The 14,289-nt window shown below is 41.1% G+C and overlaps 1 protein-coding gene across 1 annotated transcript; it reads right to left on the bottom strand.

Annotated features, from left to right (window-relative positions):
- Positions 1–1,173: 1,173 nt before the first annotated feature.
- LOC121601087 (nucleolar complex protein 3 homolog) lies at positions 1,174–3,926 on the bottom strand. Its single transcript, XM_041929899.1, is given in 8 exon segments — positions 1,174–1,495; positions 1,581–1,980; positions 2,054–2,308; positions 2,311–2,406; positions 2,409–2,631; positions 2,692–3,026; positions 3,110–3,715; positions 3,778–3,926. Coding segments are annotated over 8 exon segments (2,202 nt in total). The 5' UTR covers positions 3,812–3,926; the 3' UTR covers positions 1,174–1,242.
- Between the last annotated feature and the right edge of the window lie 10,363 nt (positions 3,927–14,289).

The following is a 14,289-nucleotide window of genomic DNA, read 5'->3' as shown; positions in this document are numbered from 1 at the left end:
TCATTCCGTTCCGTTCAATTCGTTCTTTCCGTTCACTCCGTTCCGGTCTTTGTCGCTTCAATATTGTTAGCAAGGTGCTATCGTTCGTGCGTTCCGTTCTTTGAAAAAAAACCGGCTTTGTCCGGCTGTTGCTTGCTGCATGCAAGATAACTGTTCACTCTTTCTCGCACACAGTATGTGTTGCCTGTGCACTCTCCCATGCTCACAGGAATATTCATCGCACTTCGTCGCGTATCGTTTATAAAAATCGTGATAAGCGAGACCAAAAATGTTATTTGGTGTTATGGTGCAATTTGTAACATCTATTATACTTTTTGTTATTATTTAGCTTATCTTAACTAGACGAATAATTGTTATAAAATTTAAATCTGTTCTCATATGGCAGACCGGGTTGGAGAAGATGTATTATAATATGTGAGCTTGAACAACGAAAAATAAAATTATTTATTTTTTATGCCACGATATTCACTTGATCTTGGCACGCGGCATGATTGCAATATTTAGCCATTCGATTCGAAGCATTCTGTTCCATTCGACAACCGTTTGAGTGCCGTGATGTTGTAAACGATTTATGTGGAAAAAAACTAATTGTTTTAAATGGTAAGGGAAATTCAAATCTCGTGATACAATCGTCAACTCGTACTACTCAATAAAATCGCCATGGGTAAAAGCCTCGAATAGATTGTGCCCCCATACGCTGGGATGATTATCCTGCTGTGGACATTTAAGTTACTGATAGCCACAGGAAGGCTTTGACCGAAAATGGTCGTCGCATCTAAAAATTAAAAAAAATGCTAGATAATAAATGCATGCTTTATATTAGCACAGCTGGTACAGCTTACTGGCCATAGGTTGAACTCATCTAGATTTGGTGTCAGATATGATTTCAGATTGAAGAAACGCCTTTTCATATCCTGTAACAAGTGACAACCCCCCCCCCTCCTCCCCCCGGAAGACAGTTTGGCTTCTAAGCTCTGGGTCGGTACTTTTGCACCCCAGGTTCACGTTCCGTTCTGTTTGAAAAATGAACTAGTTCCGTTCCGTTCCTTTTTTTAACGAAATTCCCAACAATAGTATAAACTCTTTTTCCATAGAAATCCGGTTCAAGCGAAAACTCAAGATACGCTTTTGTGCCCGGTCCCGTACGATAGCGTATATCGGATAATGACTGTATTGAATGAATTACAAAATATGTTTTATTTATGGAGTTGATGCGCACTTAATTATGCGGCAATGATGTTTTTACATTTTTGACTTTTGAAGATATTCCATATAATAATCATGGAACAACCCTTTGGAATCATCTCTTGATTTTCCAATTACAGTACCATCCTTCGTGCTAAGTGTAAGTTTGCTCAGAGTTTTTCTTTTCAGTATTTTACTCCCTACTAATCTTTGATAATTTTTACCATATTTAACCTGAGATGGTGGTGCAATCTCCGGGTTGAATACCATTTCCGTGCAATCGTAGTTAGTGTAGTATTCGTCCGGCGTTCTGCAAAAAAGCAAATTAAATAATTAATGTCCTTATGATAAACAATCCGAATGAAAATTGCAACATGCATTCCTTCATTACTTACAAAGTTCGCCCGGAATTGATGGGAACGCTGTCAGAACCTTTTAGGACATTCATTACCATTTTGCGAATTATGGGGTGGTAGTGACGTACCAAACAGCTGATTTCAAAAAGTGCAGTACAATTAGCATTAGCGAATTCCGGTTCATCATTAAAAGGATCGAATTTCCCCGAACCTACGACCGCTTCAGAGTCAAGCAGGATGTCCAATTGTTGATTCATGTGCATACAGCTTCGAATTAAAGATATAAGTCCTAGGCATCCATTGGGGAGCACCTGTAGGCATAGCGTTGCAAGCCGTTTCACAAAGCTCACGTAGCGGTGATATGTTACGTTTCGACGACGTTTGAATAAAATGACATCCAATGTTTTGATAATTGTCTGCATATCATCGTGGTTTTTTCCTGTAAATAATTATTAATTATGGGATCGGTCTAATTGATATTAAGAAAAAAATATTTTATAGTTGTTGCTTACCTGCATGTACGTACAGTAGATTCTTGTAAAAATGCGAGTAAAATCTTGCCGGATCAATGTTTAGAACTTCTCCTTGTCCACTTAGTATGATAAACACTGTTTGAATGCAGTGCAATTGCTCCCTATATCCTAATTCTACGTTTTCCAACAGATTGTTCAATAACTCAACTAGGTCAGCAAAAAAATCTATGTTAATAGTGTGCGCAAATTTCGATAGTCCTTCCAATGTTGCGCTCAGCACTTTAGAATCGGGTAGCATTTAAGTATTTTGAAATAAATCATGAACGTCAACTTCGATATTTCTGTCAATTTTCGACGCACAATTTGCTTGCTCTCTTCTGCTTTTGTTTCAAAATATCCTTTTCAAGTTCTTCCAACTTTTTCTTGCGTTTACGTTCCTTCCGAGACATGTTGATCACGTACGATTTTTGCTTTTCAAGTTTTTGCTTTTTAACTTCAGCCAACTTATCGTCGTTCATATTTATTCGATGAATTTGAAGATTTTTCAAGCAGGTTATCATTTCAGGAAACACGTTTCGTTGTTTTTTCTTTATTAGCATGTTGATGTGGCGTACAGTCTAAAATAAAAAAGAAACATGATGAAGCTCGCCAAACTGTTCACCTTTTTTAAAACTTACATGTTGAGTCAAATCTAATCGAGCATCCGTTTTAAACAAAACACTGAAGCAAGTGTGTACCATTTTACGTATAGTCTCTTTAGTGTTATTCAACATCAACACTAGTACTTGTACAATATTGGGACTGTAATTGAAATATGGATGTGCTAACACTAGGTCGCACATACATTGCACAGCCATTTCTAATAGTTGACGTGTTTCTACGGACTGTTTTTCCGAACGAAGAAGCTTCTTGGTGTATTTACTCGTGATACCTTCGATGTGTTTCAATAATTGCTTATAGTGAGTTAAGAGCTTGTTCTCAAAATTGACGCGTGCAAGCGTATCTTTTTTCACTGCAAAGTAATAAGGAAAAAAACAAATAAAATACTCCTTTTACTTTTTTTCTTTCCAAGTCGTTGGATAACATTTGACTTACACTTTTGATGTTCTTTGTCAACAATTCCAATCCGATATTCTGGAACAATATCTCTAAATACTTCTACGAGGGATATCATTGCCGTTTTTCTAACAGGTAGAAAATTGATGGAACCATCTCGATTTACTTCGTTTAATAGATCTAAGAGCACACCAATGTTCTCAATTCTTGCTTCCGGATTTTCAAGTATTGCCGCACAAGTCGTTCCAATGAAAAATTGTTTTTCTCTTATTTCCTCATCACGTTTGAGCAACATTTCGGCCAATGAAACTACTTGCTGTTCATTTGGCGTATCGTTAAATATATCTTCTGCAGACTGTTTGTTAACAAGATCAGAAGAGCATATGCTGGCATCATCCTTTATCTGCTTAGGAGCAGATCGGTTTATCAGCCCTTTGCCTTTGACTTTTATTGGCAATAATCGGTTGACGTGTTCTTGGTGGCTAATTTCACAAAGTACTGTTTTACGATATGCTTCTTCCATGCTTTCGGTCATATCTGCTGACAATTTCAAGACAGTTTTATTCGAGCGAGCTTTATGCTTGGAGGTACCTTCTATGATCGGTATGCTCATTTTTCTTTTGCGCACGTTTGGATACTTCCCTCCTAAAACTTAATAAAATACAAATAAACATTTGATATGCAATATGTATTCGCATTGCTCATACTTGTAGACATAATTTTAGTTTGGTTTCTTGGCATTGCCACCTGAGCACCAAAGCGTTATTTAACAACTCAACGAGAAAACCGCTAGGTTTGTTTACCACATACGTTTTTACCACATGGTGTAACACGGAACGTGTATCTTTGACGTTTACAAAAATGCTTCTGTCAAGCTGTATGTATACAGAAGGTTGATATATAGGCGCGCCGCCAAGATAAATTAAAAATAGGGTAACTGTACCAGTTTTCGGCACGCTAGTGCAGCAGTTTCACAAAAACTGCACACAAATAAACATTTTTTATTATTTTTCATGAAAGTGATGTTATTCTGGTTGATAAACTATCATAATATGTTACACTTTTTTTTATTTGCCGGTTCAAAGCCGGCCGGTTTGAAGTTCAAAGTTTGCCGGTTGTGTTCCTATTTTCAGCAGCGCGAATACGGGTCAGAAAATGTTTTTATCTAAGTAAATATGTACAAAAAAATGTTTAAAGTAATTTTGCACTCTTACTTTCCTAAAACTGATGTTAAAAAGCACTTTAATTAATAATTTTATGTTGCTTATTTTGGCCCGTTTTGACAGCCATTTTGATGCGACATTTAAACAGAGCAGCCATTGACAGTTTGATGGTCATAGCGTACGGTGCGTATTGGCTTACAAATATTTATTTTTCTCTTAAGTTAGTGCATTGTTTGTCGTAAAATTGGTGATATTTGGTACAAGAAAGGTCATATTATGTGTCGATATACGCATTGTAGTGTTCTGATCAATTTTTAAAGAAATATTCAGTCAAATCCAAGGTGTGTTATTGTTCCGAGTTTTGGCAGGAGCCCACAACATTGAGCTGTCAAAATGAACATTTACTGTGTACCTATTTTCGGCAGCATTTAAAGTGAAAATAACTTGTTTATCGTGATTTTAAAATTCTGAACAAGATAGAATAAATTAAATAAGCATAAAATCTTTATTATCTTCTTCTTCTTCTTTGGCTCAACAACCGATGCTGGTCAAGGCCTGCCAACACACTTGTGGGGTTGGCTTTCAGTGACTTATTGATTTCCCCCCATAGCAGGATAGTCAGTCCTACGTATGGCGGCACGGTCTATTTGGGGCTTGAACCCATGACGGGCATGTTGTTAAGTCGTACGAGTTGACGACTGTACCATGAGACCGGCTAAAATCTTTATTATACACCACTTTATTATTGTTTTATTGTTCTGGTTCTCTAAATCACAAAACCAGCCGAACTATTGGTTGGCAGCAAATCTGCCGAAAAAAAGCACAATTCATTTCATATTTTGAAAAATACGCAATTAAATGGTGTGAAACTTCGTATGTGAATAACAAATAAGTACACTTTCACTACAAAATAGTGTTTTGTGGAAATTTCTACCGCGTTTGTGCAGAATTTCACGTTTTTAGCTACCCTGCCGAAAATAGGTACACTGCCGAAAACTGGTACAGTTACCCTACTAGGTGGTGGAAAATGTTTTGGGGGATTGCCATTACATAGCGCATGGCCATGGAGGTGAAAAAATGTTGAAATTTTTTTCAACTTTGTCAAAATTGCTTGTCAACTGCAAAAAAGAGCTTTTCTCGTGGCCACACCAAAAATATACACAAGAGCGACAAAAAGCTCCCACATCTGAATATCATCTATATTTTGTTTAAGAAGGACTAAATAGGTACATAACTCAATTAGAAACATGCATTTTAGCACTATTATCGTAGCAGTGGGTCACAACTGCGTCAAATAGCTGTTTGTTTACGCTTTTTCGCAAACGTCAAATTTTGTCACTTGTTGTCAACTTTTGGAAACTTTTTTTCCTGGCTGCTCCAGGTTACAAAATCTTGACAAAAGCTCACGTTTTGAAAAATTTGTCAGCATTTTGTCACTCTCATGGCCTTTCGCCTACAGGGGTTTCGAGGATTATAAAGAATTGTTCAGCGAGTTGTACTTTTGTTCACCCGCTGCGCAAAGCGATCAAAAACTTGTCAGCCACTCGCTCAATGCAAGTTGAGACAAGGTGGATTTAAAAATATCAGGTGGTGGACTCTAGTGCATTTTAACAATTCGTCACTGCCCATATAACCAAGATACCGAAAACGCCACCAATTTCTTGTACTAAAAATTCAGTTCCATCAAACAAAGCTAAAAAACTATCAGTTTGGTGGGTTACGCCACACGGCCACAGAAGCAGCCACTTCAATGTTGTTGAAGTCAGATTTTTATGCACGGGCAATTTATTTGCTCAACATGTTTCACCTGTGTTAAAATGTTATTCAATTGTGCAAAGGAAGCAATCAAACATGTGTGTTTAAGTTGGTTTATTGTAAAACAATCATTTGTAATATGTGTATATGTGTGTTTGTTTACTTGCGAATGAACTCTGCCATTTCGCTGGTCAGTGCATAGTTTATAGACTAATAATATTGCTGAAGTTGAAGTGCAGTGATGTTAGTGAATAATTTAATCAACCGAGGAGTTAAAATCCTGTCCAGCATATTGACCTTAGCCAACCCTTTACCAAACTTTTCCTCAAAGCATTTTTGGAAAAGGTGGGATAAGAGTGGGCAAGATAAATACATCGGGTCGGAACTGGCAGCTCCGATTGTTCTAAAATTTAGTGGGTTGACGACTGAATCGACCACCACAAACCCACGTAGGTTTGAAGTGGTTTTACAGTGGGTTACGGACGATTTGGTTATTTGGGTGGACATAAGGTCCCCAGGATTCAAACTTTGTTTACATTCATTAAATTCATATAATTTATGTACCCCATTTTTTGATGAAATATTCTTTCAAAATATATTTTAGACTTTGCCAGTTCTTATTTAACATAAAAACATGGATTAAAGTGTGTTATTTTGTGTTATTCCGTGAATTTATTCTATAATTCATTGTATTTTCAACATTTTTAATGATAAAAACTAAGAAGTCATTAATTTTTTCCAATTTTCACATTAATTCCTCATTATCTACTAGCCGCATGGACAATTTACGTGAGATTAGAACTCTTACTCACATGATTTTAAATTTTGCGCATAAACAAATCATCAAATCTTTTGTTAATATATCTCATTTTTACGATAAAACCAATAGACACACAAAATGCACATAATAACAAAGAAATCTGTTTTATTTGCTAAGCTTTGTGTGCGGAAACCAATGGTTAACGGTTCTAAAATGATGTAAAGTCCCTCAACTATTGCGACCCCCAAAGGCCCTTATCTACCACCTGATATTTTTAATCCACCTTGGGTTGAGAGCAAGAACCAATAACGATAAAGCGACGTGAAAGGACGAAGAAAAAGGGAAGGAAGGGAGAAAGACAATGTGGGTGTGAACTATTTTCGGCCATTATCATTTTTTCTCGAACGACCGTAAACGCTTCAATCGATCAAGAGCTTCGATCGGTTCTTCGGACATTTCTGCTCGCTTTCTCGATCGGTTTCGGCGGAAAACGAGCTACCCGCTGCGCAAATCAGCGATTCCTGCGCAGGCCTGCGCAAGTTTAGCGCCATCTGTTGGCAAAATGGACGAACTATTTTAGGCGGCGGAGCAAAAAAAAAACGGTCCAAAAATTGAAAATTATTGGCGCCCATTTTTTCGTCCGCTTCTTCTCTCTCCCTCACCCTGCCATGCCTTACTTGCGCTTCTGTCCATGCCTTCCGCTGATTGGCCTTCCGGCTGTTGTGGTGTATGCGTTAACCGTAGATTTGGCAACCAGATTTACACACGTAAGTTGGCAACCAGCATACCCGGGTATTCCACACGTTTTGATGCAAAAACATTAACGATTTTCATAGGTAAACAATGCTTTCTATATTTTAATGCTGTAAGCAAGTAATGCCGACCATATATTCTCTTCTATTTCATTTATTTGTTAAGTTTTTTCATTTTATGATAAAAATAACGGTCAAATTTAAATTTGGAATCGCTTGAATTTGACTCGAAATAAGCATAATACGAAAAGGGGAAGAAGAGAAACGTCATTTTCCATACAAAATATATGGAATACCCGGGTATGCTGGTTGCCAACTTACGTGGTAAAGTTGAAAAAAATTACAGGCTGCTTAAAATTACAACTTATGTACCAAAAAATCATAAATTAAAAGTTGGGAGGCTACGGAAAATTTCAGGTAAATAATAGCAATGAATCAAAAGTTATTGAAGATCGAAATTGAAAAAAATACCCGGGTATCCGGTTGCCAACTTAAAGGTTAATACTCCCGCTGTGCAAAGCGATGGAAGAAATCATGGCTTTCGGAGAATTTATCATGCCTTCCTTTTCTCTCCGACGGCAAATTTCGTCGAGCTGCCCGTCCCTGGCTCCGCCTCATTCCTCTCACTTGAGCGCGCTGTGACAGCTATTGATGTGTTGGTGTGTCAGACGGCCAATCGCTGTCAGCCGTCATCCGTGCTTTTTCCCTCCATAGCGCTATCTCTTTCTCGCGTATGTTTAATGCTCATGAGCTGCTGTGGCGCTTAAAAAGCCGTTAACAAACATTGCGGCGATGAAGTTGCATTTTCACAAATCAAACCAAAAAAGCGCAATGAGTTTAAACGCTGCAATGTAAAATTGACTACGGAATAGCTAGCTCACGCTGGAGGGTTTGCTGTGAAACGCGCAGAACCCTAATTCGCATTTACACATTCAGCCCGGCGCTGATTTTCATCAACATTCTGTTCCGCCGGCATCTAGAACGCAAGCTGATTGTGAAACCGGCATACTGGAAAGTTCACTGGCAGTCTCTAGGGCCTGCCATCGAACTGAACGTGTTAAGCATTAAGCATAACTTTGTTACCATAAGCTTTTGCTTTCGTATGGTGTAGATTACACAGATATTGTTGGGATGAATTTTCGCTAACCGCCTTTGAAACGGTTCTGAAACTATATTTCATACATATTATAACACGATCACATTTGATTTCACCTTTTCACTTACTTTTCTCGTCCCTTCACTAATCTGAGTTTTAACGCTTACTTAATATTAATTAATTAATATCCGTGTTACGCTTATGGCTTGGTATTTGCTCCTTACTCCTCGCTGGTTGGATTGCTTCTCCCGTTTCGCTGCGATTCTCTTGACGTTCGCCCTGTATGACTTTCGTCTCGTCAGGGGTGTTCAAACGCCAAGGGTGTCGAACGGTTTCGTCGCAACATACCCCCTCCCGTGAACTCTCCCTACTGGTGCGAAGGAGCTTTTATTGATTGGGTTCACCTACTGCAAGACGTCCAAAACAGCAAGCCTGCTCGCTGATCGTCGTTGTAGACCGTTCGACGTGCGTACTAAAGCCTCTCTAACTCTCCCATCTTTCCCTGGTGTGACCTTTTCTATTTTCCCCCTGGTCCATTGGTCTTTTGGTGTAGTTCCTATTATGATCACAAGATCTCCTATCTTCAAGTCTTCGACTTCTTTGAACCATTTACTTCTTCTTGTAATGACCGGGAGATATTCTTTAAGCCACCTTTGCCAAAACTGTTCGGTAATATACCTCGCTAGTTTCCAGCTACTCCTGAGTGTTGCTTTCTGCTCTACTTCGGGTGAAAGTATTTGTTTTGTTCCGTTTGAGTTGCCTAACAGGAAGTGATTTGGTGTTAACGCCTCTTCGTCGGCTGATTCAAGCGGAATATACGTTAAGGGTCTGGCGTTTATCATTGCTTCAGCTTCTAACATATTGTTTCTAACGTTTCATCATCTGGCTTCCGCGGTGAGTCTATTACTGTACTGATTGCCGTTTTGACTGACCTAACTAGTCTTTCCCAAGCGCCACCCATGTGTGGTGTTGCAGGTGGTATAAATTTCCAGTTAGTTATTTGGCTTATAAATGTAACTGCAAGTGCGCTACTGATCTCTTCTTTAATTTCATTGCTAGTTCCTTGAAAGCAAGTCGCGTTGTCAGACCAAAACTCTATGGGCGTGCCTCTTCTAGCAATGAATCGCTTTACTGCCATAATACAAGATTCTGTGCTCAGAGAATAAACTACTTCTAAGTGCACGGCCCTCACTGTTAAGCACGTGAAGAGTGCTATCCAACGTTTTGCATTAGCTCGACCTACACGCACTAGTACTGGACCGAGATAATCCACTCCGGTGTAGGTAAACGGCTTGGTGAAGGCTGCCAGGCGCATTTTTGGGAGGGAAGCCATCGGTGGCGGCCTCGGATACCTTCTCATCACTCGACAGTACGGGCATGCATCGGCCACCTTCTTTACTAATGCTCGTAGATTGGGGATGTCAAAGCATTGGCGTATTTCGTTCACTACTGTCTCTCTGTTTGCATGTCGATACTGGTAGTGGTACCAACCTACAATAAGGAACGTAAGGTGATTATTTTTGGGAAGTAAAACTGGGTACTTAGCTGCAAAGGTAGCGTAGATTGATGCACCGATCCGTCCTCTCATCCTTAGTACACCTTCTTCGTCCATGAAGGGCCACTTTTTATAGATAGGACTGGATTTGCGGACATTCCCGTGCCGTTCGTCCGGGCCTCCAAGTGTCTTGCTCAGTTTCGTCACCTCTTCTGGGAAGGCTTCGTGTTGCGCAAACTTCCATAGCGCCAATTCTGCTTTACGCAGCTCGTTCTGCTTGAGTATTCCAACGTCCAAAGGTGTACTGGACACTTTGCGCCGCAAATTTTCTATGTACCGAATAGCGTAAGCAACAGATCTAAGAAGTTTCCTCCAGTAGTTGAACCGCGCTAGATCGATTGGTGGGTTCACTGGGCGAATATGTAGATGTGTCGCTCGTACTTCTTCATCGGTATCGGAGACTGATTGTTTTGCCGGCCATCGTGCCTCAGATTCGTGTAGGAAGGAGGGGCCACGTAACCACGGATTGTCCATCGTCAACTCGGGCCCGTTATTCCACTTAGTCGCTAAGTCGGCCACATTTTGTTTCGAGGGCACCCACCTCCAGTCTCGTGGTTCGGTTGATGTCAGAATTTCCCCCAGCCGTACCGAAACGAACTGTTGATACCGTCGAGGATTTGCTGATTGTATCCACGTCAAGCACACGCTCGCATCAGTCCAAAGTATATGGCGTTTTATAGGGAAGGAATGATTATCTCTTATAACGTTTAACATTCGAACTCCTAGGACTGCCGCCTTCAGCTCGAGCCTTGGGATAGAGATGGTTTTTATAGGGGCTACTTTAGTTTTTCCACCTATAAGCCCAACATGAATCATTCCATCAATCTCTATCCGAAAATAGGCAACGGAACAGTACGCGGTTTCACTTGCGTCTACGAACACATGCAGTTGCAGATCATGAAGGTTTTCGGGGTATGGGGAACGAAAATAGCATCTCGGTATGCGTAATTTTTCTAAGTGTGGTAGTAGTTTTATCCACTCCCCCCATCGTTGACACAAGTCGGTTGGTATTTGGTCGTCCCATTCAATACCCTTTACCCACATATCCTGAATAAGAGTTTTTCCATGTACGAGGAAAAACGATATTAGTCCCATGGGATCAAACAGACTCATTACCACCCTCAGAACCTCTCGTTTTGTGGGAATGTGATGTTCGCGGAGAATATGTCGTATATTTTCGTTTGAGGAGAAGGAGAATGTGAAGACATCTTCTTTTATCTTCCATTTCATTCCTAGGACCGATCCGGTGTTTTCTCCTCTTTCCAACATCAGATCTTTAGAGGTCTCTTCGGCGGGGTTTCCAATACTGTTCAGCACTTCTGCGGAGTTAGATAGGAATCGCCGAAGCGTAAATCCTCCCTTCGAATGTACGTGCTTTACTTCTTTCGTTACCTCTATAGCTTCTGCTACCGTGGTGAAACTCTGCAGATAATCATCTACGTAGTGGTTATCAATTATCGCCTTTGCGGCTCGGGGAAACTTTTCTATGTATTCTTGTGCGTTCAAATTTTTTACGTATTGTGCCGAGGCAGGCGAACACGTTGAACCGAATGTCGCTACATCCATAACGTATACTTGCATATGGTCTGACGGTCTGTTTCTGTACACAAACGTTGCGATTGGCGATCGGGGTGTCGAATTTTTATTTGATGGAACATTTCCATTATGTCGCCTGATACCGCTACGGGAAACTGTCTAAATTGGCTTAGTACTTGTGGCAGCGGGGTCAATAGGTCTGGACCTTTCAGCATTTTTGAGTTAAACGATACTCCTGAGACCTTGGCTGCTGCATCCCATATCAGTCTAATCTTACCCGGCTTCTTCGGGTTCTGTACAATTCCCAACGGTAAGTACCATACTTTTCCTACCTCCACTGCGGAGAGTTCTGTAAGACTGGCTTTGTGTGCGTAGCCTTTTGTTTCGTACTCACTAATAGTCTGTCGTACTTTTTCTTCTAATGCTGGATTTTGAACGAATCTTCTTTCTAACGCTTCCATTCGTCTAACGGCCATAGGATAACTGTCGGGAAAGTTTGGGCAATCGGTGTTCCATAATAAGCCTGTTTCGAAGCAGTTACCTGAATCTACTCGTTTTGTGGTTTCTCTCAACAAGAGGTTTGAACGCTTTTCTTCTTCTGAGTCCAAAATTCCACTTGCCGTTTTCGTGCCATAGTCCTCTATCGTAAAGTAGTCTCGCAGTTGATCGTTTACTTCTCTGTCACTATCTATTGGCGGTGCGGCGTGAAAATTTACAAGCGCTGTCGGTACCCCTTTTGGGACTCTTCCTCCATAGATCGACCAACCTAGTCGACACATGGCAGCAATGGGATCGGACGGTTGTCCTTCACGGAGCTTGATCGGTACCCCGACTCGAATGTTGTCCAACCCGATCAGGAGCTGTGGCTGCACGTGTGTGTAGCTCTGTATCGGCAGCCCTCTAAGGTGTATATGTCTTTGTTGCAGTGCTTCGTAATTTAGTGTCTGTGTTGGGAGCATTAGCCGGCCGACCGTTCTGACGTTCTCTAATCTGTACCTCGTGTTTCTATCTTTTCCGGAAATATGAAGGTTTATTACTTCGGAGTTGGGCTCTTTCCTCGTTACATGTCCTGTCCATTGCAGCGTTAGTGGTGTTTTTTGACCGTGTACACCCAACTCTGTTGCTATTGATTCGTCGATTAGTGAGTATGTCGATCCTTCATCTACGAAAGCGTATATTGTTAGAGAGTTGTTGTTATGGTACAGGGTAACGGGTAGGATTCGGAATAAAGGACTAATAGAATTTACCTCATTTGCATGTGTTGCGCACGCACTTACGGCATCTTCGGTTGTCGACGGGGAATGTAACAGCTTGTGGTGGCGTAAGCGACATCCATCCACCCCACAGCCATGCCATGACTTGCAAGGCCATTTGCCGTGGTTGTTGAGGCATGTTCTACATAGGGATTTCGTGTTCACAAATTTCCAGCGATCACTCACATCTGCAGCTTTAAATTGCTCACACTCGTAGACACGATGCCCCTCACGCTGACATACCGCACAGGTTTTCTTATGTGGCGTACTAGATGGTCGAGATAGAGATGCTGCTCTCTCATTTCTCTGCGACGCTTCGAAATTTGTTGTAGCATGCGTATTCAAGACGGCCGTATTTTTTCTTCTAGTTTCTCCTATTCTGCTTATCTCTCTCAGATCGTTTGTCACCGCACAAGCGCGCCTTGCCAGGTTGTTTACATAGGTACTAAACCCTTCCAACCCGTCCGCTGCTTTCTCTTCCTGAAATGCAGCCCAGTTCAGCCTCATCTCCCCGCTCAGCTTCTCTTCCAACTCTTCTAACAGCATTGGATTGTTCAGGTGCGCGTTCAGTTTAGCTGCCTTCATCTGGTTTGTTAGTGCTTTCACTGCTAACCCGAACTCTATAACGGTTCTCATTTTATCCGGTCTCGGGGGTGGCAAGTTACGAATTTTGTTTAAAAGTGAACGAATCAGTAGGCTCGGTTTTCCGTAAACCATCTTTAACGATTCTATCACATCTGGTACGTTCTCTTTTATCGTCAGTTGACCCTTCACCAGTTCAAGCGCATTGCCCTTAAGGCATCTTTGCAATCTTATTAGATTCTCAGCACTACTAAATCCACACGTTTTGGCCGCTTCCTCGAAAGTACTAAGAAACAGCGGCCACTCTTCCGGATCCCCACTAAATATCGACACTTCTTTGCCAAGGACGTGACGCGCAGCGATTTGCCTTCCAGACAAGCCTTCTTTCCCTTCCCTTTCGCTTTCATCTTTCTTTTCTTCGCTCGCTTGTCCCTCGACACTTGACGTCGCTAGAGGTTTTATATTAGATACTCCGGGTTTGGAGAGAGTGTCTTCACGAGGTGATATTTCTTCATCAGTCGATCCTTGGCCAGTTTTTAGCCAGCACACTATTTTCTCGCTATAACTGACCTCTGAGCCCGCTCGGCTGGCTTGAGATAGTTCTCTCATGATTTCGCGCTTTCTCTCCAGGGACTCACGACGTATACTCTGTTCTTGAGCCTTCATCTCAGCTTCGGCTTTGAGTGATTTCTCCCGAAGAATACTCTCCTCTTCGGCAAGCTTTTTCTTCTCTTCTAACTGACGTATCAGCTCTGCGTTCTCACGAC

This window comes from Anopheles merus, unplaced genomic scaffold (assembly GCF_017562075.2).
Source record: "Anopheles merus strain MAF unplaced genomic scaffold, AmerM5.1 LNR4000023, whole genome shotgun sequence".
In the NCBI taxonomy this organism is placed as follows: Eukaryota; Metazoa; Arthropoda; class Insecta; order Diptera; family Culicidae; genus Anopheles; species Anopheles merus.
This window is presented reverse-complemented; position numbering and strand designations above follow the sequence as displayed.